The sequence below is a fragment of the Octodon degus genome, unplaced genomic scaffold, assembly GCF_000260255.1.
Source record: "Octodon degus isolate 3935 unplaced genomic scaffold, OctDeg1.0 scaffold00098, whole genome shotgun sequence".
Lineage (NCBI taxonomy): Eukaryota > Metazoa > Chordata > Mammalia > Rodentia > Octodontidae > Octodon > Octodon degus.
This window is the reverse complement of record NW_004524674.1, coordinates 3,677,627-3,702,864: the sequence shown is the minus strand read 5'-3', so window position 1 is coordinate 3,702,864 and position 25,238 is coordinate 3,677,627. Positions and strand designations below refer to the sequence as shown.

Sequence of the window (25,238 nt, the reverse complement as noted above, 5' to 3'; positions counted from 1 at the left end):
TCGCGCTGCCCGGGCGGGCGCCGGCCGCTGGCGCCGCTACTGCTGCCGCCCCCGGGCCGGCCGCGAGTGAGCCGCCCGTCGCCCGGGGACCCGGCGAGGGGCGGGGGTAACCCCGAACCGGCCCCGGTTCTCCACCACTCCAGTCTCACGATTCCCGGAAAGTTTGTCCCTTTGCACTTCGCGGAGCCGCGCTGGGAACCCCGCCGCGACGAGGTGAGAGCTGGGGAGGGGGGAAGGGAAGGGACGCCCGCTGAGGAATGTGCTGGGCTGGGGGGCGGGGAGCCGGGGTCCTGTTGGCGCGACCCAGCGAGTGCCGGCTAGGCACGAGAGCTGGGATCATGTGCTATTTGTCCCGCGGAGGCGCAGAGAGGTGCCAGGCCCCAGGCAGCCGTCGTTGGACTGGACTGGGGGCCAGGGTCGGCTCGGCCGCCCAGAGGCCAGGCAGGGGCCTGTTGGAGAATTGTGGGGTGGGTGAGGTGCAGGTGGCCTGAGGCCCATGTCGGGTAGGCTGGCCTAATCCCAGCCACGGGGTTCTCCTTGTACCCCGCTATACCCTTGAAGGTGCACCGGCAGATCCTTGGATCTACCCCCTAGCTTCTTACCGCGCTATCTCATACATAACCTGCTTTATCTCGCACTTTTCCTTGTTCTCTTAGTTGTAATAGAGTCACAATTGTTTCTCTCTACCACTGTCCTTCCCTCCCCTGGTCAGGGTCTGGGGGTCAGGGCCATTTTTCCTGAGCTAGCCTCTGATTTCGGCTACTCCCTTCCTGTCCTGAGACAGACCAACCCGTGTTCTGCCCAGGAAGCCTGGTGAGGTGAGGCCCAGCATGACAGAGGTTTGAGGTTCTTTGAGTCCACAGGTGGGGACCCGGCATCCCTGAACCCTTTCTGTAGTCTTCACCTTGCTGTCTGTGGGCGTGGGCTGCTCAGCCTCTCCTCCCAGGGTGTGGGCACCCGATCACCTACATTCCTGGGTTCCAGCCTGGCACCATCCCCAGGGCTGTGGACGCCATAGCATAAGCCCCAGGCTGGGGCCGAGACCAGTCTGTGTGCTTTCCTTTTTCTCCCCTTCAAGGAGCTGTCAAACCTTTTCTCCCTACCCACCAAGATACAAGCACCCTGATTCCCCCAGCAGTTGAGCCCTGGGAGTTGGTATAGTGGATACAGGATGACCCCACCCTACCCTAGCCATTGTCCTGGATCCTGAGGAGGAAGTGCTGAGGGCTGGGCAAGGGGCTTGAGGCCCAAAAGGCAGGCCTTGGGTACCTGCAGCTCTTGGACTTTTTCTGTCAGCAGCCACTGCCTCTTATATGGACGCTGTGGATATCAGCTGGGAACTGCTGTCTACTTCTTCCTTGCTGGTCCTGTAAAGGAATTATAGATTAAGTTTTATGTTTGGGGTTTTCTCTCCATTCAGTTCCTGGACTCCCAGCTTGTGCTGTGGCCCCCTCTCTGTTTATTCAAAATTTCTGGGTTTGATATTCACTGTGTCTCCTCTTTCTTTCTCCCATTCTGTCTTTATAGCATGACTTCAATCTTGCCTTTTGGCTTATTTTTCTCATTTTCTTGGTATCTGATTTTTCTTCTCCTCTTCTCCATCCTGCCACTTCTCTGTCCATGTGTCCCTCTCTGAATTACTCTCTGTCCAGCTTCACTGTCTCTCTCTCACTTTCTCTCCCCTCTGTCTGAATGTTCAGTACACTTGAGAGTGATGAGGAATAAAAATACCACCATTCCTGTCCTTGGACTCACATTGTATTCAGCTACTCCAGAGAGGCAGCAATTTCTATCTTTCCTAACATTACCCCCAAACTCTTGCTCTCTAAATGCAGAATCCCAGACAGACCTGAAGTCACAGGTGCCTCCTAACCAGTCTTTCCCCACAACCAGGGTTTCCCCTACAGCCCCTGCTGGTGTGGCCAGGCCCCAAGTGTAGGATGGGGCTCCCCCTACGAGGGCTGGTGGCAGCCAGAACTGATACAGCCCCCATGGTCTGGGGCCAGGACACCAGGTAACTCTGGGGTGATGGCCCAGGTCCCTGCAAGCTGGGATATGGCTGGGGAGAGGGGCGAGAATATGTTTGGAGCCCTTTAAACTAGTGGCATTTGGGAGGAAGGCCAGAGGGACGGAAGCTGGAACCATGAGGGGCTGGTTAGCTGGGGAAAGGGAGTAGAGAGATGGTGTCAAAGAGAAGCTGGGAAGCAATGTTTGAGTCCTTCCACTGGCTCTGATCACCCCTCTTTCTCTGTCCTCCAGCTGAGGAGGGCAGGAGTGTCTGGAGCTATGGCTGGTGCCTCGGTGAAAGTGGCAGTGAGGGTTCGGCCCTTCAATGCCCGTGAGACCAGCCAGGATGCCAAGTGTGTGGTCAGCATGCAGGGCAACACCACCTGTGAGTGAGTCCTGGGGGCCTGACTGGGCACAAGAGAGAAGCTGCCCCACCATGTAGGCCAGTCCTGTTGGGTCAAAACAGAGGACTGCTGGGCACAGAGCAGGTGCTAGTTTTAAGGGCGGGGGCTGGGGCAGGCTGGCCTTTCCATGTTCCTGTCCCCGGTGGGGGGAATGTTGGCTGGAAGCCCTCTGATTGCCCAATCCAGGGAGGCAGCTCATAGGGGGCGGGTCCGAGGAAGCCAAAATTAGCTTTGGTGGCAGGAGGGGGTGGGGAGTATTAAAGGGGAGAGATGAAATAGGACAGAGATGGGGAGTGGGATTCTAGATTTCAGGGGCTTATGGTAGAGTGGACAGAGACTGGGAGTATCTCATCTGGGTTTTCTCTTTTTGTCCTTTTTTTGCCCCCTCAGCCATCTTCAATCCCAAACAGAGCAAAGATGCCCCCAAAAGCTTCACTTTCGACTATTCCTACTGGTCACACACTTCGGTGAGGTTGTTGGGTTGGGGGAAACTAACCTATGGGGCGGGGAGGGGATCTTTAAGTCCAGGAGAGGGGACAATGCTGGGAAATAGGACCTTCCTGGGATAAGTTGGGACTGAATGGGAAGGTGGGGTGAGCCCTGAGTGAGGCTGGGTAGGACCCTTAGATTGTGCTTGGGGCCAAGAGAAGGGAGGGTAAGCACTCAGAATGATTAGAGCCAGTATGGGGGTGGTGGGGGTAGATAGAATGCTCAGCATTGATTAGGTTGATGATGGTGGGGAGTAGGCTAGGCTGTGGGACTATAGACAAGGACAAAGTCATCCAGTGCTCCTGTTAAATTTTTCTGTCCCCTTTTCACCTAGGCTGAGGACCCCCAGTTTGCATCTCAACAGCAGGTGTATCGAGACATTGGGGAAGAGATGCTGCTTCACGCTTTTGAAGGCTACAATGTGTGCATCTTTGCCTATGGGCAGACTGGGGCTGGGAAGTCCTACACCATGATGGGGCGGCAGGAGCCAGGGCAGCAGGGAATCGTGCCGCAGGTACATACCTGACTGGGCAGCCAGGGCAGGAGCATTTTCCACAGAGGAGAAAGGACAGGGGTCTAAGGTTTATGGAACAGAGAGCTGGTTCTCTGAGGCTTTTAGTTGTAGGGTATGTTATGGGACTTGGGGGCCCAGCCCTAGCTCAGTTCTTTAAGTGGCTGCTTCCACAATGCTGGCAGCTTCAGTTTGCTGTAGTTCGATCCCCACAACACTCCAGCCATGCAAAAGTGCCCTGAAGGCATTCAAGGAGCAAAACACACACACACAAAAAAAAAAAAAAAAAAAAAAAAAAAATTCCTCCTATGGGACTGACCATGGTCTGGATGCCCAGGTCCCTTTCATGGGAGAAGGCTTCATCCTGAAAGAGACAGAGAGGCTTGGTGAGAAGAGACAAGCCTTTAGTATCAGAGAGTCTTGGGTCTAGGCCCTGGTTTTCCACTTTCTGCTGGTTTACTTTGTTTCATGTGAGAGCATAATTCCCTAACAGGCTTCCGTACCAGAAACAAGATATTGTTTGTGAAAAGATCTTGTGGATAACTGAGAGCTGACCGTAATTTTCGGTAGCTGTGTAGCATAGTGATCTTCAGATAGATTTGGGAATAAGATTACCTGGGTTTGCATCTTGCCTTGTTGAATACCAGCCTGTGACCCTGGTCAAGGGTGAACCTCCCAAAGATTGCTTTCTTACCTACAAAATGAGAATAACCCCTCCCTCAGGCCTGTGGAAAAGGTTAAATTGAGTCATTTGGGATAGGGCAAGCCCAGTAAAACTTAAGGGCCTGGGGCTGGGCACTGCAAGTGTGCCATGAATGGAGCTTCTCTGTGCTTTTCTGTGTCTCTCTCCAGCTCTGTGAGGACCTCTTTTCTCGTGTTAGTGAGAACCAGAGTGCTCAGCTCTCCTATTCTGTGGAGGTAAGCAGTGTGTGTGGGGTTTGTGGGGGAGGAAGGCAGAGAGATTAAGAGTGAGGGCGATGTTAGTGTTGGACTCAGCCTGGGATCTTGTTCTAGCTCTGCAGTTACCCTCACTTTGGTTTCAACCTTTAGCTCCTTGGTATGGTCATCTGAAGTGCTAATGATTAGACTAATTTCCCAGGGTTGATGGGAGGTCTGAGCTAGCACGTAGAGATCTTAGCACCATACCTGGTGTGTGTATGTGTATGTGTGAGCGAGTTCCAGTTACCTGTGTGTGGTGTAGTGCAATTTAGCTTAAGTTTTACCGGCATTGTCATTACTTGTTTCCTTACTCTTAGTTGCTTCTCTCACTCAGGTGAGCTATATGGAAATCTATTGTGAGCGGGTACGAGACCTCTTGAACCCCAAGAGTCGGGGATCTCTGCGGGTCCGGGAGCACCCTATCCTGGGCCCCTACGTGCAGGATTTATCTAAATTGGCTGTGACCTCCTATGCAGACATTGCTGACCTCATGGACTGTGGAAATAAAGCACGGTAAGGCAGGCCAAGCAAGCAGAGATTAAGGGACTCAGGGTTGGGAAGGTGAGGGCAGGACCCTGTGACTACTCCCTCTCCACCCAGGACGGTAGCTGCCACCAACATGAACGAAACAAGCAGCCGTTCCCATGCTGTCTTTACCATTGTCTTCACACAGCGCTGTCATGACCAGCTCACTGGGCTGGACTCGGAGAAGGTGGGGATCTGCTTATGCTGGTTCGTGTCCTCTCAGGCTTCCACAGCTCTGTCTGCCTCCCTGTCAGCATCAGATCAGTGCACCACAGCCTTTCTCTTGTTCGTTTGTCCATACTAGAGTTTTCAGGGCAGAACTGGGATCCCACTCTGTCCTGGTACACAGTGGGTCTATAAGTATTTATAAGTGAATAAGTAAACAGATGAGTGAGTAACCAGCTCCTCACTGTTTTCTTTCCACATCCCTTCTCCTCCTATGCTTTTCCTTTGCCCTTCCTAGCTTTCTCCAGCCCTTGCTACAAGCCACTCCCTTGGTTTACCTAATTCTGCATCCCCCACCCACCCCAGTCACCTCCTGCCTCTTTCCTGTGACCCCAGGTCAGTAAGATCAGTTTGGTGGACCTTGCTGGGAGCGAGCGGGCTGATTCCTCAGGGGCGCGGGGCATGCGTCTGAAGGTGAGGCCATTTTGGAGGGAAGGGGGGCAGTAATGGGGTCTTTATGCATGAGTCACTGATCATAACCTAGGACTGTCCCTGGAGATGGGGGAAAGTGAAATGTATCTGAGCAGGATGGGGGAAGGTCTCAACCTCATCCCTTGTCCTTTTCCAGGAGGGGGCCAACATCAATAAGTCCCTGACTACTCTGGGGAAGGTGATCTCAGCCCTTGCAGATCTGGTGAGTCCTGTGGGTTGGGAGGAAAAAGAGGCTCAGGGAAACGGGCACCAGGAGTGGCTCACTCTGACCACTTTCTCTTTCCATCACCTAGCAATCAAAGAAGCGGAAGTCAGACTTTATTCCTTATAGGGACTCTGTGCTCACCTGGCTGCTCAAGGAGAATTTAGGTGAGGGCCTCCTCCTGTCTCTGCAAACTCTGCCACCGTCCCACTAGCCCCCTTTGATAAGTCTGACAGATATCCCAGCCACTCCCAGAATCCAAAGTCTAGTCAGTGTCAGTGTCATCCCACTCTCATTTCTAACCTAGGGAATATCTTTTTTTTGGGGTGGAGTGGGGAATATCTTTTGAAGACTTTTAGTTTTTGTTTTCTGCGGCAGGGTCTCACCATGAAGTTCTGGCTGGCCTTGAACTCATTATGTAGCCCAGGCTGGCCTCAAACTCATAGCAGTCTTTCTGCCTTAGCCTCCTAGTGCTGGGATTGCAGGTGTACACCACCATACCTGTCTTTTTTTGGAACTCTTGCTATGAGGAGATCAAGGTCAAAACTTCCCTGCCAAGGCCAGGTGCCTCCCTCACCTCACAAGGATGACTGACTCCATCTGACAGACCTGTAACTGTCCGATAGATATCTAATGTCTCTCTGACCTTGCCCCTCCCCACAACAAGTAGACTTCATGGTTGACTCCGTAAGTCGTAGCTTCACCTTGCTTCAGTGATGCTATCAGACCCCTGTCTCGACACTGGGCAAACCCCTTCCCCATGGCCCACTCTGATTTTTCTTAGGATTCAGCTTAACTAAAGCTTTTCCATCTCTCTGTTCATAGGTGGGAACTCACGCACAGCAATGATTGCAGCCCTGAGTCCTGCTGACATCAATTATGAGGAGACGCTTAGCACCCTCAGGTGGGGCTTCTAGCTCTGGCAGGGATAGAGCAGCATATAAAGAGGAGGAGGAGCTCAGAGGCTGGTTACTCAGTCCCTTTGTGAGGCAGGGTGAACCCTGTCTATCCTGAGTCCTGGGAGGAAGAGCCAGAAATAAGCAGCACAGCAAGGGCTTCTGTGCCTGCCTTCACCAGTACGGATCCCCTTCCTAACCCAGGTATGCTGACCGTACCAAGCAGATTCGATGCAATGCTGTCATCAATGAGGACCCTAACGCCCGGCTGATTCGGGAGCTGCAGGAGGAGGTGGCACGGCTGCGGGAACTGCTGCTGGCTCAGGGGCTCTCAGCCTCTGCTCTGGGAGGTCAGAACACCCCACGGACATCCCTTGGCCCACCCTGTCCCTTCTCACTTGCTTTTGCTCAGTTCATGGCATTGGCATTAGGGGAGGTCTGAGAGGAGATGCCACCACCACCACTACCACCCTACCATCACCACTGTGCAAGCCTTCACTTGTTCAGTGACGTGAACACAAATGTGTAGAGGGTACTTGTGTCTTCAGATATGACAGGGTCAGGAGGGACTCTCTAGGGAGAGTCTACGTTCAGAGGGACTTTGCCAGGCTTCTAGAACTTTATGACAGGTGCAAGAAGTGGCAAATTGTGCATTTATTTTTCACACAGTGAATGGTAAAGAGACTGCTGGAGCACCTGCTTTGCAGGAGTGTTTTTGTCTTTTTGTTCCTTTTCTTTTTTGTCTTTTTGAGACAGGGTCTCACTGTGTATTTCAGGCTGGCTTTGAGCTCATTTTGTGGCCCAGGCTGGTTTCAAACTTGGAACAATGCTACTGCCTCAGATTCCTGAGTGCTGGGATTATAGGCATATGCAGCCACGCCTGGCTCAGGAGCTCTTACAAAATAGCAATTTTAGCTGAACATAAGCTTCATGGTCCACAACAGAATGGTTTCTAAGATGCAGTGCTCAGCCTCATTGGTAAGAAGCAGTCTCCTGTTAGAGAATGTGGAGGCATGTTGACTGCATCAGGTATGGACTCTGTTCATTCTGGGGATCAGTCTCACAAATGATAGGGTAGTAAGGGACTCAGCACGGGCAGCAGGTGGTTTTGGGGAAGAAGAGGATAAAGAAGATGAGATGCTTATCTTGCAACATCTGAAAGAGTGTCTTGAAGAAGAAACAACAGACACGGTAGATTTCAGCTCAGCATTGCTCCAAATTTCTGACAGCAAGCTGTTAACAGAAGGAACTGGCTACCTTGTTCAGTTACAAGCTCTCTGTCCATGGGTTATAGGCAAAGATAGGATGCTCACTTGTCAAGCTTGCCTGAGGGGGGTATCTGGTAAGAGGTTGCCCAGAAGTCTCCCAAAATTATCTGTAAATTTCTTGGCTTTTTCTAGTTTTGGTTCCATCTTTCTTTAGTCCTTTTTCTTTCTTGAGGTGAGTTTCTTTATGTTGGCCAAGTGTTCCTCCTACCTATTCATGAATTCAGATGATCCTCTTACCAGTACCAGGTAGCTGGTACTACACATCTCACCCTCTTTTACCTTTTCCTTCCCAGGCCTAAAGGTGGAAGAGGGGAGTCCTGGAGGTGCTGTACCACCTGTGTCATCTCCCCCTGCCCCAGCTTCACCCTCATCTCCCCTTGTACATAATGGGGAACTGGAGCCATCCTTCTCCAACACTGGGCCCCAGATTGGGCCAGAGGAGGCCATGGAGAGGCTGCAGGTGCAAATCTTGAGCTACAAGGGCTGTGGGGTTGGGAGCTCCTGGGATTTTACTTCTCTACAGACAGGGCTGAGGAAGAAGGAAGAGCCCCAAGAGTACCATGGCCCCTGCAGTAGGTGGAGGTCACAGACTTGTCTTTTTTTTTTTGATGGGACTGGGGATTGAACTCAGGACCTTGTGCTTGCCAGGCAAGTGCTTATTCTACTGAGCTATCTCCCCGGCTGCACAGACTGTCTTGATCCCTGCCCATCCTTGTGCCCCCAGGAGACAGAGAAGATTATTGCTGAACTGAATGAGACTTGGGAAGAGAAGCTTCGAAAGACAGAAGCCCTGAGGATGGAGAGGTGTGAGGGGCTGGGCTGCACTGTGGAGCTCTAGGAGGGTGGGGAGGAGGTCAGGCCCCCTAGGGAAGGTTATGGGAGTAATGACATGACTGAAATTTGCTTTCCTTTTGCCACAGAGAAGCATTGCTAGCTGAGATGGGAGTGGCTGTCCGGGAAGACGGGGGCACAGTGGGCGTCTTCTCTCCAAAGAAGGTTTGTGAGAGATGGATTGCAAAAGCCTAGAGAGCTATCTGGGTTCTTAGAGAAGAGAGTTGAGGGTGGTAGAGAGAGTTTTATCCTTGATCTTTCCATTTGAGGTCTCTGATATGTCCTTCAGTCATCCATCTCCTTCTCTGCTACCCCTTGTGTTCTGTTCTTTTTCTTTTTCTTTTTCTCTTTCTTTCTTTCTTTCTTTCTTTCTTTCTTTCTTTCTTTCTTTTTTTTCTTTTTTTTTTTGGTGTGTTCTCCTTTTCGATCTCTTTCTTCTACCTGTCAAACAGCCAGAGTCCAGTGTTTAATAAGTGGCTGTGGCCAAGGACTTGGCTGCAGGATGACCGGCTCTCTGCCTTCACAGGGTTGTGTGAACTTTTTAGAATCTAGGTCTTTATGTGTGTGTATGTGTGAGGTCATGCATACAATTTATCTTGGGATGTGTGAGAAACTGCTGGGTAGTGGTTACCATGGTTACCCAAAGAGAAAAGGAAAGGAACTGGGAAACTAGAGTTTGGCTTAGGTAGAACTTAGATACTATATGTATTTTTGTATCATTTGAATGTAGGGCCCTGTATATTTCCTTTCACTCAGAGAATGATTTTTTTTTCCTGGCTCAGGCTGCCTTAAGGGCGGGTCTGTTAATGCAGGTGGAGGTGAGGATAGAACAGTCTTATCCTGCGCCTGACTGCATTTGCATGAGCAGGTGCTTAAACAACTGAGCTAACTGGCAGGCCCCTCCTTCATTCAGAGAATGAACTGAAAATATACTTTTTACAAAGGATAACTTTGAGAAGCCATGTCTGTAAAGGGGGTAGAGGAAGAGTGAGCAGTACTCTGTGTGACAGTGACTGTAAGTATATAGTGGGATTGGTTTATTTTTTTATTTTTTGTTCGTTTGTTTGGGATTGGTTTAGATGGAAGCATTATTGTGGCCTGGGTATGCAGCAGGTGAGCAAAGCCTGAAAGATTGGCAGGACTTGGAGGAAGAAAGTAGTAGGGACGATGTGATGCTAAGCAAACTCAATTGGGGTTGACTGGGACAGGCTGGTGTTGAGTGGGACAGATCTGTCCGCCATGATAGGTAGTAGGTGCTTGGCAAATCTTTGCTAAGAGAGAAGGAAGCAGGGAGGAAGTGGTCAGGCTCAATTAGGGACAGGAATGATACTCAAAATATTTAACCAATTGGCACAGGACCAACTTGGCTGAGTGGATGCTAATCCCAGACAGCCAGCATAGCTGCACTGGTGCACACTAACGAAGGGGAGAGGTGGAAGCCAGGTTGAGTGGAGCAGGAACTTCCAGTCCCACAAAGGAACCAGCCAGGCCTGTCTGATCCGTGGTGCAACACAGACAAGACACGGGCCTTAAGTCAGGCATACTGTTCTGGGTCAGACAGGGCCCTTGGGGACTGCTGGAAAGGGGTGGGTTACTGGAAAGAGATCTCACTTTATTTTGTAAGGTCAGGCCCATTGGAAAACGCAACAAGCAGGGATTGTTGAAACCTTGTTCTCAAGAGGACAAGGTTGACTTTCTTGGACACAGTTGTAGCAAGGGAGTAAAAGCTGTAGGTAGGTAATTAAGGAGGCCAGGCCAGGCTGAAGGGCTGGTCCAGGACCGGGTATCCAGGGCTTTGGTGTCCAGCTGCTTCTTGGTAAGTGAGTCTGTAGTATGGCTTCTAACCATCTTTGGGTTCCTGTACCTGGGGCATTAATAGCACATCACAGGAGTGGAGAAAAGGCAGAAAGTGGGGGGACTGATGGGGTGCAGTTTCTTCTCCACAGACTGGACACTGCTCAGGGATGTTACTTCCTAAAGCCGAGATGCCAGAGTTCAGGGTTTGAATTGTTCTGGTAAAGAAAATGCATACCAAAGAAGGCATTGAAATAGAACTAAGTCTCCTTCTTTTCCACCATCAAGTAGCAGCCTCCATTATCAGCTCGTAATGTGTTCTTCTGGAGATACTTAGCAGGCTCAGGCATGTGTCATATATATAATTATACATGTGCACATGTCTGTCTTTTAATAGTAGTGGTTGCATACCTTATTTTATTTTTAAAGGTTTCATTTTCCTTCTCTTTCTCTTTCCTTTTTTTGGAGACAAGAGTTTCTTGCTGTGTAGTTCTGGCTGGCTGTAAAGTCACTTTGTAGCCCAGGTGGTCCACCTGTCTCAGCCTTCGGAGTGCTGGGATTACAGTCATACACCAGCATGCTTGGGTTTTTTCAGGTTGTCAGAATATTCCATTGTACAGATGAAGGATAATTTATTTAGTCAGCTTTTTAGTGCTGGGGCATTTAGGTTTTCCCCATTCTTTGTCACTATAAACAATGCTATGATATAATTTTAAAAAAAAAAAAAAACTTTATTTGGTACAAGGTCTCACTGTGTAACTCAGACTTGTAAGATAAATAAAATAAAAAAGGCCAAGGGGGGGCCAGGGAGATGGCTCAGTGGAATAAGTGCTTCCCTGGCAAGCGCAAGGGCCTGAGTTCAATCCCCGGTTCCGCAAAAAAAAAAAAAAAAAGGCCAAGGAAGGGCTGGCCAGATAGCTCATGGACTAAAGAGCCAAAACCCTTAGAGAAAGCCCCTTTAGCTGGGCCCACACCACTAGGCCTAAGGACTTTCTTCTGAAATCAGTGATTGTCATACTTGGCTTATAGCTTCTCAGGGGTTAGAAATCAGGGGAGAAGTCCAGACTGGGTTTCCTACCCCACTGTAGGCCTGGTTGGCTTGCTTGACAAGTCTAGGTGTCTAGATAAGATTTCTTTTTTCACTTTCTTTTTCCCTCTCTTCCTCCCTTCCTTCCTTCCTTTTCTTCCTTCCTTTCGTCCATCCTTCCATTCTTTCATCCTTATCTTCTTTTTTGGAACTCACTATACAATGCCAGGCTGACCTTAAACTCAGGCATTCCTCCTGCCTCAGCCTCCCAAGCGCTGGGATTATATGCAGGCTGCAGCACCACACCTGGCCAATCAGATTTTATTTTAGCAAAGAGTTCAGGGTAGAACGGAAATTGAAAAGCACTGCCCCAAATCATATTCAGTCTGTCCAGGAGTAGATTGCTTTCTACTTCCAGAGCCCAGCAGTACCTGCCAGGCCCAAAAATGGCTTGACATTGTGGTGTAGGGAGGGGACATGAACGTCCCTCAGGCAAAGTGAGGCAGCAGTGATCTTGGGTGTCTAGGGAAGGGCAGATACGGATACCTGTCATGGACTGTGGACATAGCCTTGGGGCCTTACTGTGTGGATTGAGTCCCAAAGAAACCCAGAGCCTCCCTTTTTTTTTGCTTCTGCACCCTACACTTTTCTGATTCTGTGGTTCGGTCTGAGTCCTCTTCCTGTGGCTTGTCCACACCCTCCTCCTCCCCAAAGACCAGGACCCATGTGGCCCTTCTCAGTCCTCCAGTCATCCTGAGCTCTTGTGATTCTGCACTTTGTTCTTCTTTGCATGTGAGTCCCTCCCAGAATACAGGGATGTTCAACTTCCTGAGAACACAGGAACAAACATATGAACTAAAAGAGCTGTATGGAGGTCAGAAAAACTCAGTCCTGTGAGACTACCATCTTTCTCACTTGGAACAAGCAGAGTTTCCACTCTGGGCTTCACCTCCCCAAGTTGGCTCTGATTTCCTTACTGACAGGACGGTGAGTCAGGGTTTGACTCATCTCTTTGTCCCATCCTACACCATACTGAGGTCAGATAAAAAACCCATAGTCATTGTAGAGCAAAGGCAGGGGAGCTTGTGTTTGGTTGGAAGGCTTGGGAAAGCTTCATGGAGGAAATGGGATTTGAGAGACATGGAGGACATGAAAGAAGTGAATGATTTTTCACAGGTGGGGGTGGGACAGGCAGGAAAGGCTGTTCCAGGCATGTGAATATGACAGGGTACGCAGAAGTAAGGGCTGCTCCTGGAGTAAGAGCTCAGCAGTCCACTGGAAAGCACAGAGTTGGGGAGAGGGTCTCAGAAGGGGGCTTGGATAGGTGGGCTGAATCCTGGCATGAAGGAGGGCAGGGTAAATAGCAAGTCTCGAGTGGATTGGCATGGGGTGCCAGCTGGAGAAGCTCCCTGGAAATGGTGACATGGCCACAGTGTGGCAAAGGCAGGAAGCTCAAAACCTGCAGAAAGAGTGAGCAGGAAGTCAGGCAGGCCTAAGGCAGGAAGGTGCAGGCAATGGGCAGGTATGAGCTGAAGCAGCAGCTGTGCGGAGGGGGAGTTGGGCAGCCAGTGATGTGAGGGATGGAGGGAACAAGGCTGTGCACCACCCACAGTTAACATGCTTGGGGAGAGGGGAGGGCGATCTAGAGATGGAGGAATGAGGAGGAGGAAAAGAAAGCAAAAAGGATCAAGATACAATATATAATATGTATCAGTTTCTCATGATAAATATGTTCACTGTGTATCACAAACGTACTGGTAAAAACAAGACATCAGGAAACAGCCAGGTATTTGGGATGGATTTGGTCGGGGAGACCTTGCACAGGGGCAGCTCCAGGCAGCTGCTACCGTGCTGTGAAGCAAGCAGGGTCAGGGTTAAGTAGGCAAAGACCAAGGAAGAATCAGTTGTGAGAAACACAAATTTACTTGTTTAATTTTTAAATTAAAGTGACACTTTCTTGAAATTTAAAAATTACAAAGTACTTCATGCTCACAAGAAATTCAAGGTGTAATGAAAGGTGGGAGGTACCAGGGTCCTCACTCAGTTCCTTACATACTATCCAGAGGTCATAAGATAGATTTTGAAGGAGGAAGTGATGGGTCTGGGGAACAGAAGGAATACCGGGAAGAACAGGACAGTTCAGGTAGATTCTGCAGATTCTTGCTGGAGACCCTGGTGGGTGGAGGCACCTCCAAAGAGACAGGTTCTTGGGAAAGCTTGCTGACTTGGGTGGGGCATCAGGGATTGGGTTTTGTAGGCTTTATTGTTTGAGGAAAAAGTGATTGTTGTGAGAGGTGGAAACTTAAAAAAAAATCAGTGATGGTTTTCAGGGCGGGAAAGTTCCCCAGGGGCCAGGGCAGGGCAAACAACGAGCAGAGTACAAACCTGGAGGGATATCTGCTCACTCCTTTGCCCTCTTCCTCCTTGTGTCTACCCTTGGCCAGCTCTTGAGAGCCTTCCCCTGACCACCCACTTCTCCACCCTCAGACTCCCCACCTGGTGAATCTGAATGAAGACCCCTTGATGTCTGAATGCCTGCTCTACCACATCAAAGATGGCATCACCAGGTAGCATGTACCCAGGGGCCTGGGAGGGAGCAGCCTCCTTTTGTGGGGTGTGGCTACAGAGGAATGGCCACATTGGTGACTCCCTGTCTTGATACACACTGAGTATCCCAGATCTCTGGATAATGGCCTCCACAGCCCTGATTTTTGTTCTCCCCGCTGTTGCTACTGCTGCTTCCTCTTCCTCCTCTTCTTCCTCCTCTTCTCCCTCCTCCTCCTCCTCCTTCTCCTTCTCTTCATTTTTTTTTTTTTTTTTTTAATGGAGTCAGGGTTTGAAGCTAGGGCCTTGCACTTGCTAAGCAAGCACTTTATACTGATACACATCCCCAGCCCTCTCTCAGCTTCTAGGCAAGTTGCTGAGTCTGCCTGCTCAGTGTCTGACTGACCTCTATCCCCTACTTTGGTGAGAGTAAGCTATTTCTTGGGACCAAACTGATGGAGCACTTACAGAGATGACCCCTAACTTACTGGTGCAGAAGAGTTAGTGGGAAACTTCGATCACCTCATTCTTGGCCCCTAATAGCGCTGCTTTAGTGTACTGTAGTGGGACCTTCTTGGAGGAGGGAAAAGGGGAATATGGCCTGGCTCCGTGTTGTTAGAGGGTAGTGCTGCCCGTGTGGCAGGCCCAGGGGCTGAGGCTTTTCCAGCTGATGCTAAATGAATCCCTGGGGCTCAGTCTCCTGGAGTTAAAGGGTGAGGGTTCCCTTTGTCCTCCTACCACAGGTGTTTGAGCCTATAACTCAGGCAGGACATGGGCTTTTGATGGGCCTGGGCTTAAGTCCCAGCTTCACCAGTGCCCAGCTGTGTGGTCTTAGATTATTTCTTCTGAGATTTAGCCTCCTTGATGATAAAGTGGAAATAATTGCGTGTGGCTCACTGAGTCGAATGTTCAGGGGCTGCCCTAGAACACACTCAGAATGTTCATTGTTGCCTCTCCAGGGTTGGCCAGGTAGATGTAGACATCAAGCTGACTGGACAGTTTATCCGGGAGCAGCACTGTGTATTCCGGAGTATCCCTCAGCCAGATGGAGAAGGTAATGGCTAGGGAAGGTGAGTGGGGTGGCCAGGCAGAGGGAGGGACTGGTCCCGTGTTCCGTCCCCCTCAGAAGCCTGGATTGGACCCTGGGAAGAGTAGCTGAGTTGACGGGGGTAGTGCATCCGTACCCTGTTCCTGGTGAGCAGTGAGGGAGTACTAAGGGCCTGCCTGTCTGTATGCAGGATACTATGTCAAATCTGAAGATGGTATTTTGGTGAAAAGAAAATGTTGCCCTCCTCTTTTTTTTTTTTTTTTGGCCTCAGACAAAAAAATTCTTATGACTGTGTATGAAAACCTATACTCATTTCAGTAGGATATCTGAATTTATCTCTGGAAAACCTGCGTTGGTCTGGCTGTGTTGACACAAGTTTCTGAGCGTGAAAGTTTCATGAGTCTCTGTGGTTCTAGATGCTTTGGAGACTTTAGACTACTCCTTTTTTTTTTTCCTTTCTTGTATGGGGCATTGAACCCAGGGCCTTTATTTTATTTATTTATTTTTTATGTATTTAATACAGGGTCTACAAGTTCTCACTACATTGACCAGACTTATAGTGATCCTTCTGTTTTCAGCCTCCCAAGTGCTGGGATTACAGGCACATGCCACTACACCCAGTCTTAGTCACACAGCATGTGGTGCCAGAGATTGAACCCTGGCTCTTGTGTCTGCCAAGGCACTTTAGTCCGCTGAGCTATCTGGCCAGCCCCACTAGGGCCTTTATACTAAGCTACATCCCCAGATTTTTTTTTTTTTAAAGAGATAGTCTCACTAAATTGCTTGAATTTATGATTCTTATGCAGCCTCTCTTGGATTACAGGCATGTCTCACCACATTATAGGCTGATTTTAGCCTATAAGAGGGCCCTAAAACTTCTTTTGTTTGGAATAGAGTCTTGTCATGGAGCCTAGGCTGGTCCTGAACTCACTATGGAGTCTCAGGCTGGCCTTGAACTCAGGGTGATCCTCTGGCCTCAGCTTCCTGAGTGCTGCAATTGTAGATGTACATTACTATGTCTTACCTAAGAGGAACCTAACACTTTTAGGAATCGTCAAGCGTCATAGGCTGTGAGGGTGGCAGTAGTAATTTGTGTGACACGGCAACAGGACAGTACTCATGCAGTTCACTGTATGCATTTGTTTTGTGTTTTTTTTTGCTATTGTCGGAGTGGAATCCAGGTTACAGGCATGCTAGGCAAGCACTCTACCACTGAGCCATATTCCCAGCCCTGCTATATTTTAAAAAATAAATGGTGGGGTATGGTGGTGTTTGCCTAAAATTCCAGCTGTCTTGGAGGCTGAGACAGGAGAATCGCTTGAGCCTAGGAGTTCAGGGCTCATCAGGCCAACATATCCAGATCCCCTCAAAAAGGAGAAGACACTTTCATGTGGCTTACGGCTCAGAGTTAAGACGTGCTTGTTGAGTTTCAGTTTGATTGAGGAACATCAGGTTAACAGTCATTTTGTTTTGGTTTAAGTCCCCAGTGATAGCTAGGGCTTCTGGCATTTCAGACTGAAAGCTGTTGAATCAGTTCAGTTCAGTGAGTTCTTAGAATTTTTGTTCTGTGGTTACCTCAAGCCATGTGCTCGGGGAGATATCAGAGCCATATAAGACCCATGGGGCAAGCCCACCATCCAGGAGCTCACAGTGTGTATGGGGAGATGACAGGTGCAAAATTGCTGAGTAAATCACAGGAAGGCCAAGTGTGATGGTGAGAGTTTATAATCCCCGCTACGGGGGAGGGGGGCACTGAAGAAGAAACATCATAACTTCAAGTCCATCCTGGGCAGTGAAGGAGACCCTGGGGAGCAGTGTGGGCCTAAGTGCCTGCCTGGCAAGCGCAAGGACCTGGGTTGGATCCCTGGTACTGCATGCTATATTGTCGCTGAAACTGGGCCTAATATTGCATGCCTATAATCCCAGTGCTGGGGAGGCTGAGACAGGAAAAATATTATGAGTTCCAGCTGTGTATTGAGGCCCTATACCAAAATAGATAAATAAATAATAAACGATTAAAAGTAATAAAAAGGGCTGGAGATGTCAGTGGTATAGTGCTTGCTTAATGAGCTGGGATCAAGCCTCAGTACTACAATAAAAAAAGTAAGAGCAGTCAGTGTTTTTGTGCCCCAAGCAGTGGGGCCTTTAGTCCATCTGGCCTATGTCTTTACAGCAGACTTAGCACTTGACTAGATACAGGCAGAGCAGGTGGGCGGCACGGACCTAGGAGAGTGCTTACCATCCATCTCCTTGTGCCTTTGCATTTTCTGATGCAGCTCACCAGTGACAAAACTGAGGCTTCTAGTTGTTTTTCCCCAAGATCACACAGCTAGAAAACAGCAGACTTACCTTGGAATACAGGCCAATAGGCTGCAGGGGGTGTGCTGTAGGTTCTGCCCCGTGTACCAGATTGGTGAGAGTTCAAGGACAGAGGATGCTCTCTGGCCGTGCTGGAGCAGTCATCTCTCCTAGCCATATTTCCTGTCCAGAGCACCTATCCCAACCTTTAGAGGGAACTTTCAAGGAACTTCTTTTAAGGATTATTAGAATTAAGTGACTTTTAGTCATCTTATTTGTTTTCTGTCTTACCAGCCAGCAGTAAGCTCTGTGAGACCAGGAATCTTTAATTTTTATCTCTTTATTAGGTTTCAAAATGTAATAAAATAGTACCTGGCATATAGTAGGGTTGTAACATATTTGTGCCTTCAGTGAACATCCGGGTCATGGTGGGAAATAAGAAAGTAAAGATGAGATAAGCCAGCACCGGTTACAGCCAGAGGGCATTGTCTCCTCCCCTAGCTGCTCCCACTCACTTGGCGATATCCTTCAGCTGTCTTTCTCCCAGGGCTTCCTCTCTCTCTTATCTTTTATGCCCCTCAAAATGTGAGTCTGCCTTTTTAAAAAATTTTTTATTTATTTATTTATGTGTGTGTGTGTGTGTGTGTGTGTGTGTGTGTCCAGCTCAGCCCACCAGGGGGCGGGGCTGGCTGGCATGTGGTGCTGGGGGATTGAACCGCGGTCCCTGTGCTTTGCTAAGCTTGTTCTAAGTAGGTGCTTTAGACCACTGAGCCATCTTACCAGCCCGTGAGTCTGCCTTTGATCAGATCAACATTTACCACTTTCACATAATCCTTTGCAGGGGTCTTTAAGCATAATCCTTAAGCAGCGTTCTTTGTTCTCTTCGTCCTTTCCAATTCATAGTGCTCTTCTCCGCCTGATGTTACAATTCATTCTAGTTTCCATGTTTCTTTATTACTTTTACTGTTAATAAAAAGTCATGTTTGCTTATTACTTTATGGTTTATTTGAGCCTTTCACCCACTCTGTAAATAAGGCTTCATTATCACATTTTATAGGCTACCATAGAAAGTAGATGTCTTGCTCAGTGTCCTTGGATAAGGGTCACAGGGCCTGGGTCTCTGTGTGATATTGAGGTCTCTTGGTGACAAGAAGGCAGTGCTCCTTGAGGGTAGGAACACTGCTTCATATATATTTGTGTCTTGAGCAAGCAGCAGGCTTAGCAATTTGTACTGAGGAGTATGTTGATAAATGTTTGTGTTGTATTGACTTTATCTTGGCTTGAGAAGATTAGCCAAGTGTCAGTTTGTAAGACATATCAGACACAAAGGTGGGCTAGGAACCTACTGGAGGAATCCGGGGCTAGCCAGGGATAATGTTTTCGAAATGGTAGAAAGGGACATCTGGAAGAGCTTCTGCCCAGTTGAATATGAGGAATGAAACACTGTGAAAGTTGTGGGTTTTCTGAGCTGCTGCTGGGGAGGCTGGTGGTGGGGGAGTAATGCCACCTCAGAAGCTCCTGAGAATTGTAGTTGGCCTCTAACCCTCCTTCTGCTCTTCCTTTCCTGTGCTGCCTGCCACCAGAGGGGCACCCCCCACAGGTACCGGGGGTGGGATTGGTGATGCATGTGTGGTTTTGGGGACAAGGCAAGGTGGGAATCTGTGACTGTAATTGCCTTTCCCAGGGGCTGATCTTCCCTTCCCCTCTCCTTCCTCTCAGTGGTGGTCACACTGGAGCCTTGTGAAGGAGCTGAGACATACGTCAATGGGAAGCTGGTAACAGAGCCGCTGGTGCTGAAATCAGGTAGAAAATATGTCACAAGCTGAGGGTCTGGGACATGGGCACACAGCAGTCACAAGACAGGATGTTTTAGGCATAGCCCATGGTAGGATCCTAAATTAAATCAGAAATATTGTGGGAATAGGTAGGAGCTGGGATATAAAAATGGAGTCAGTTCTTAATTTCTCTTGCTATCCCAGGAAACCAGGACAAGGATTCCCAGCTCTTCTAATTCTCTTTGGCTGATAGGGATTGATACCTACCAGGGGGGCTGTGCCTGGCCCTCTGCTTGGGGGTTAGGGTTCCTGGGACTCAGGAGCAAGGTCCTGTGTGCCTTGGGTGTAGAGATGTTTGTTGTTATGGGGAAGAAACTCTACTTTTCCCCTTCTTTATGTTTCCAGGGAATAGGATTGTGATGGGCAAAAACCATGTTTTCCGCTTCAATCACCCGGAGCAGGCACGGCTGGAACGGGAACGAGGGGTCCCTCCACCCCCAGGGCCACCCTCGGAGCCTGTCGACTGGAACTTTGCCCAGAAGGAACTTCTGGAACAGCAGGGCATTGATATCAAGCTGGAGATGGAGAAGAGGTGTGAGGGGGATCCCCTTTGTTCCCCTGCAAGCCCCAAGGACCTAGTTTCCTCTTGTTGCTGGATACCCCTCTGATGTGGCATCAGACAGCCCCCCCCCCCCCCCCAACTCTTCCTTCCCTCTGCTTCATCTGACTCCAGGCTGCAGGATCTGGAGAATCAGTACCGGAAAGAAAAGGAAGAGGCTGACCTTCTGCTGGAGCAGCAGCGACTGGTAAGGACAACAGGCTGCTGTGGGAGAGACAGCTTGAAGACTGGTTGGCAGGTGGACGAGCAGCAAGGCTGGCCACCCTGCCGCCTGACTCATTCAGAGTGCTGCTGTCTCAGCCCAAGTGGCAAACAGGGTGAGCCGAGGTGTCAGGGCAGCACTTAGAAGGAAGAAATGCAAGAAATAGGATGTCACTGTCGGGGGTGGGACACTACAATTCCTTCCAGTTTGTCAGGGATCTCTAGCCCCTGGTCGATCCATTGCTACCTTAGTGAATTTCACATCTAGTTATTATCAGTTACATGAGGTTGATTTTATTATCTTTTATTGTTTTGAGGCAGGTTCTTGCTGTGTAGTTGAGGCTGGCCTGAACTGATTATGTAGCCCAGGTCTGCCTCCAACTCATGGCAATCCTGTCTTAGTCTCTGGAGTGCTGGGATTACAAGAGTGTGCCACTATACCCAGCCATAAGATTTTTTAAAATTTTTTTTTATTTTTTGGTGGAACCGGGGATTGAACTCAGATCCTTGCATTTGCCAGTCAAGCACTTAGCCTACTGAGCTATCTCCCCAGCCCCCGATAAGATTGTTTTTTAGTGACCACTTAAGTCTTTAACCTCATTTGGAGCGATAATATGTCATCATGTGCTACATGACATTTCTTCAATGATGGACTTCATATAGTATGAAGTATGATCTTATGGTACCATGAGATTGTATTCCTAGTAACACATGGCCTCTTTGGTTTGTGTTAGATTCTTCTGTGAAATTCACACAATGATGAAATTACCCGAGGGGGGAAACATTTCTCAGAAGGTGTCCCTGTGATTAAGCAATATATTGCTATATGGACACAAATATTAGACTTGGTTTGGTACAGCTAATATTTATGATCACTTTCTCTGCAGCCCCTGTTACAAATATTTTGGGGGCCTGCCCCTTAGCTCAGTTCTTTAAGTGGCTGCTTTAACAGAGCAGTCAGGCTCAGGTTGCTGTGCTTCGATCCCCACAACTCAAGCCAGCCAAACCTGCCCTGAAGGCATTCGGAGAAAAAAAAAAAAAAACGTGTTATAAATATTTAATCCTCTAAACATATATGTAAAGTAGATACTGTCACCGTCCACATTGTCCAGACCAGCAGAGCTTACAGTGTGTCTTAGGGTTTACGGTACATAAGAGGTAGAGAAGGACTTGACCCCAGGCATGCTGGCAGGTGATTCCCAGGTATCTGACCAAGGCTGGGCTCTGGGAGGACCTTAGCTCTCCTATCTCACTCTCTGTCCCCAGTACGCAGACTCTGACAGTGGGGACGACTCTGACAAGCGCTCCTGTGAAGAGAGCTGGCGGCTGATCTCCTCTTTGCGGGAGCAGCTGCCCCCGACCACTGTCCAAACCATCGTCAAGCGCTGTGGCCTGCCCAGCAGTGGCAAGCGCAGGGCCCCTCGGAGGGTTTACCAGATACCCCAGAGGCGGCGCCTCCAGGGCAAAGACCCCCGCTGGGCCACCATGGCTGACCTAAAGATGCAAGCAGTCAAGGAGATCTGCTATGAAGTGGCTCTGGCTGACTTCCGCCATGGGCGGGCTGAAATTGAAGCCCTGGCTGCCCTTAAGATGAGGGAGCTGTGTCGTACCTACGGCAAGCCGGAGGGGCCTGGAGATGCCTGGAGGGCTGTCGCCCGAGATGTCTGGGATACAGTGGGTGAGGAAGAAGGAGGCAGCGGAGGTGGCAGCGGAGGTGGGGAGGAGGGAGCCCGGGGAGCAGAGGTGGAGGACCTCCGTGCTCACATCGACAAGCTGACAGGGATTCTGCAGGAAGTGAAGCTGCAGAACAGCAGCAAGGACCGAGAGCTGCAGGCCCTGCGGGACCGCATGCTCCGCATGGAGCGAGTCATCCCCCTGACCCAGGTAAGGAGGTCCATTCCTGCTACTTCTGTTCTGAACTTCTTTCAGCAGTTCCTTGAGGAACTTGTATCTTCCCTCAGGTCCCTACCTCTTTCCCCTCTGACAAAAGCATATTGAAGTGGGCCAGGAATATTAACTCAGTGGCACAGTAACTGCCTGCAAGCCCAAGGTCCTGAGTTCGATGCCTGGTACCTAACACCCCCTCCCCCAAAATAAAAATAAGCTTACAAAAATTTAACATGGTTTTCTTTAAAAATTTTTCATGTGCCTTATAATCACCAGGCTGTTCCCTCTTTCACCACTCTCACCTCTGATTGATAGTGCTTTCTATGTGCCTTCTCCTTAATCTTCACTCTAGCTCTGTGGGTGGAAGTACTGTTATGGATCCCTGCTTTGCATTTTTTTTTTTAACAACAAATCTGTATTTGAGTGCCTACTGTAGACCCGGTATTGTGAGAACTACTGGGGTTACTTAAAATGACAGGGTAAGATTCTGCTCCACTCTAGTTTTCCTTGGTGCGTGTGGGAGGACGACAAATAGCCATAATCATGGCTTGAGGTTCCTGCGGCTCCTTCCCGCCCAGTGTGCTTTCTGGTCCTCTCCCCTGCTTGCTGCACTCCATCTTCCCTGAACTCACTTGGAGTGCCCCAGCCTTGGGCTTTGCGTGTGCCCACCTCCCTCCCGCAGGTGGCAGCACAGCTTCCTCCTCATTTCCTTCAGGCCTTGACTCCCTTCCTGTTCACCCAGCGGCCTCCCTGTGATGACTTCCTATCCTCCTTCTGTACTCTGTTCTTCATCCAAAATAGAACTCATTTAATTCTTACAGTAAATGTAGGCTCTGGGTACTATTGCTGGATATCATTGTGTAGATGAGGAAACAGGCAGAGCAAGGTTGCAAGACTCCGGCCACACACCTAGAAAGTATCCGAGCCAGCTCTGAACCCAGACCATCTTGCACTCGGGCCTGTGCTTTTCTGCCGTTACCAGTCCAGCTTCTGTCGCTTCACATCCGGTCACTGCAATCTTTCTAACTTACTCTCAAATCTGTGTGTCCCCAGGAATCACCTGTCCTGATGTTCCTCCTTTTCTTTCACCCTCTTCCCCTCCAGGATCATGAAGAGGAGAATGAGGCCAGTGAGGTCACCTGGCCCCTGCCGGTAGGGTCAGAGGCAGTAGAGGAGGCAGCGTGTAGTGACCATTCATCCTCAGTGCGGCCGCCCTCCCCGCCCCTGTCCAGCTGGGAGCGTGTGTCGAGGCTGATGGAGGAGGACCCTGCCTTCCGCCGCGGTCGCCTTCGTTGGCTCAAGCAGGAGCAGCTGCGGCTGCAGGGACTGCAGGGCTCCGGAGGCCGGGGTGGGGGTCTGCGTAGACCCCCAGCCCGCTTTGTTCCCCCTCACGACTGCAAGCTGCGCTTCCCCTTCAAGAGCAACCCGCAGCACCGGGAGTCCTGGCCAGGAATGGGGAGTGGAGAAGCCCCAGCTCCACCCCAGCCTCCTGAGGAAGTTACCGCACCTCCAGCCACATCTGCCCGCAGGCCTCCAAGTCCCCGTAGGTCCCACCACCCCCGGAGAAACTCCCTGGATGGAGGAGGCCGATCCCGGGGAGGGGGTGCCACACAGGCAGAAGCGCAGAACTTCCAGTCCAAAAAGCACAACTATTATCCCCAGCAGCCCCAACCTTACCCAGCCCAGCGGCCCCCAGGGCCCCGCTACCCCCCATACACTACTCCGCCGCGAATGAGACGGCAGCGCTCAGCCCCTGACCTCAAGGAGAGTGGGGCAGCAGTGTGAGCCCGTGTGCTGGGCAGAGGGCCTGGTGAGGCCTTTGTTGGGAGGAAGGAGGGTGTGAGGGATGCTGCTTTCCCAGAAGCCCTGGGACAGGGAAGCCCGGAGGAGAGAAGGTCTGAGTAGGTGATAGAAGATGTGGGTGGGACTGAGCCGGAGGCTGAGTGAAGGGAGAGGGCACGGAGTTGCCAGGAGCAAACCAAAGTGAAGGAAGAGTGATAGGAAGCTGCCTTGGGGTTGCCCCTTCAGAGGAGGGGGTCCCACAAACGCTGCTATGGGTGGGGTGGGGGGCTGGGGGCTGCGTAGTCAGTGTTTGACTTTATTTTCGACTGGGTGCGAAGGGGGGAGAGCTGAGAGGCCGGTTCTTCTCCCTGGCCGCTGTCTGTCTGTCTGTCTGTCTGTGATGGGTTTGTTTCCAGGGAGGTGTGGTGGGATCATAAGTCATTCCCCTCCCTTTCCAGGCCTCCTGCTATATTTGGGGAACCTGTCTGGTTTGGCTGGAGTCCCATGAGGATATGGGGCCTCTTAATAAAGGATAGCAAACAGCCTGTGACTCACTGTTTTAATGGAGGTATGCATTTAGGAGTAAAACACAGCTCTTAAGTGTCAGTGCTTATAATTATGGCATGTGAGTTTTCCATGGCAATACCACCATGATCAAGATACAAGAATGGCTGGGCTAGGGGCTGGGGAGATGGCTCAGTAGAATAAGCGCTTCCCTGGCAGGCGCAAGGGTCTGAGTTCAATCCCCAGTTCCGCCAAAAAAAAAGGCTGGGCTTTGTGGGGCACTTGGGAGGCTGAGGCAGGAGGATCAGGGTGAGCCCAGACTACATGAGTTCACACCTGCCTGAGGTGCATAGCAAGACCCTGTCTCAGAAAAACAAGACAAGCTGCTACCTTGTTTTCCTGAATTTAACAACCTCGTATTGCCTCTCTTCAAGATGTCCATTTTTTTATTTTTGCTTAATTTTTCCATTTCTGATTTGACACTTTTTGGTGTTACAGACAAAGCTCCAGATGCTAGGAAGGCAGGGGTGCTGCCAGGTGTCATTGGCCACCTGACTGTGGCTAATAGATGCTGAAGGATTTAGGAGATCCAGAGGGGTTCTGTTTCACAAATGGACTTAAACTGTGTGAAAGGCCTCCCAGATAGCCCACTTTCCCTCAGGCAGTGATTGTACTGTTAAGACTCATTGCTCTTAGTGTGTATTTTTTAGTCTGGTCTTGTTACCTGCCCTTCAGCAGGGTGTATTCAGCACTCCAATAGTATTTCATTATTTTTGAGAACTTTTGAAGAACAATGCTATTTACTTCTTTCAGCCCTCCTGAGCAGCAAACTCATGGCAGTGTAGGTGAAGCTTTGCCCTTAGCTCGCTAAACCATGGAATTCTGTGGGTTTTTTTTTTTTTTTTTTTTCTGTACCAGGGATTGAGCTCCGGACCCTGTGCTTGCTAGCTTGCTATTTTTTGCTAGCTATTTCTCTGGACCAACATTCATCTTGTTCTCAGGAAAACACTTTAAACTCATTCAAAAGTTT

The 25,238-nt window shown here is 49.8% G+C and overlaps 1 protein-coding gene across 1 annotated transcript; it reads left to right on the top strand.

The window, feature by feature from the left end:
- On the top strand, positions 1-24,248 carry Kif1c (kinesin family member 1C). The gene is made up of 23 exons (XM_004638323.3): positions 1-213; positions 1,894-2,014; positions 2,260-2,392; positions 2,802-2,878; positions 3,235-3,414; positions 4,264-4,329; positions 4,685-4,863; positions 4,951-5,062; positions 5,437-5,514; positions 5,669-5,734; positions 5,826-5,901; positions 6,560-6,638; positions 6,835-6,980; positions 8,192-8,358; positions 8,623-8,702; positions 8,819-8,894; positions 14,038-14,117; positions 15,054-15,148; positions 19,160-19,243; positions 19,621-19,807; positions 19,949-20,021; positions 21,302-21,919; positions 23,027-24,248. Exons 3-23 carry the CDS (start codon positions 2,287-2,289, stop codon positions 23,705-23,707), a joined length of 3,306 nt encoding a protein of 1,101 aa, XP_004638380.1. The 5' UTR covers positions 1-213; positions 1,894-2,014; positions 2,260-2,286; the 3' UTR covers positions 23,708-24,248.
- Positions 24,249-25,238: the final 990 nt, after the last annotated feature.

Bases quoted from the DNA above. Each gene is read 5' to 3' on its own strand.
- Kif1c (XM_004638323.3), top strand. From the start codon at position 2,287: ATGGCTGGTGCCTCGGTGAAAGTGGCAGTGAGGGTTCGGCCCTTCAAT. The intron at 2,393-2,801 runs GTGAGTGAGTCC...TTGCCCCCTCAG, and splicing joins CATGCAGGGCAACACCACCT to CCATCTTCAATCCCAAACAG. The intron at 5,735-5,825 runs GTGAGTCCTGTG...TCCATCACCTAG, and splicing joins TCTCAGCCCTTGCAGATCTG to CAATCAAAGAAGCGGAAGTC.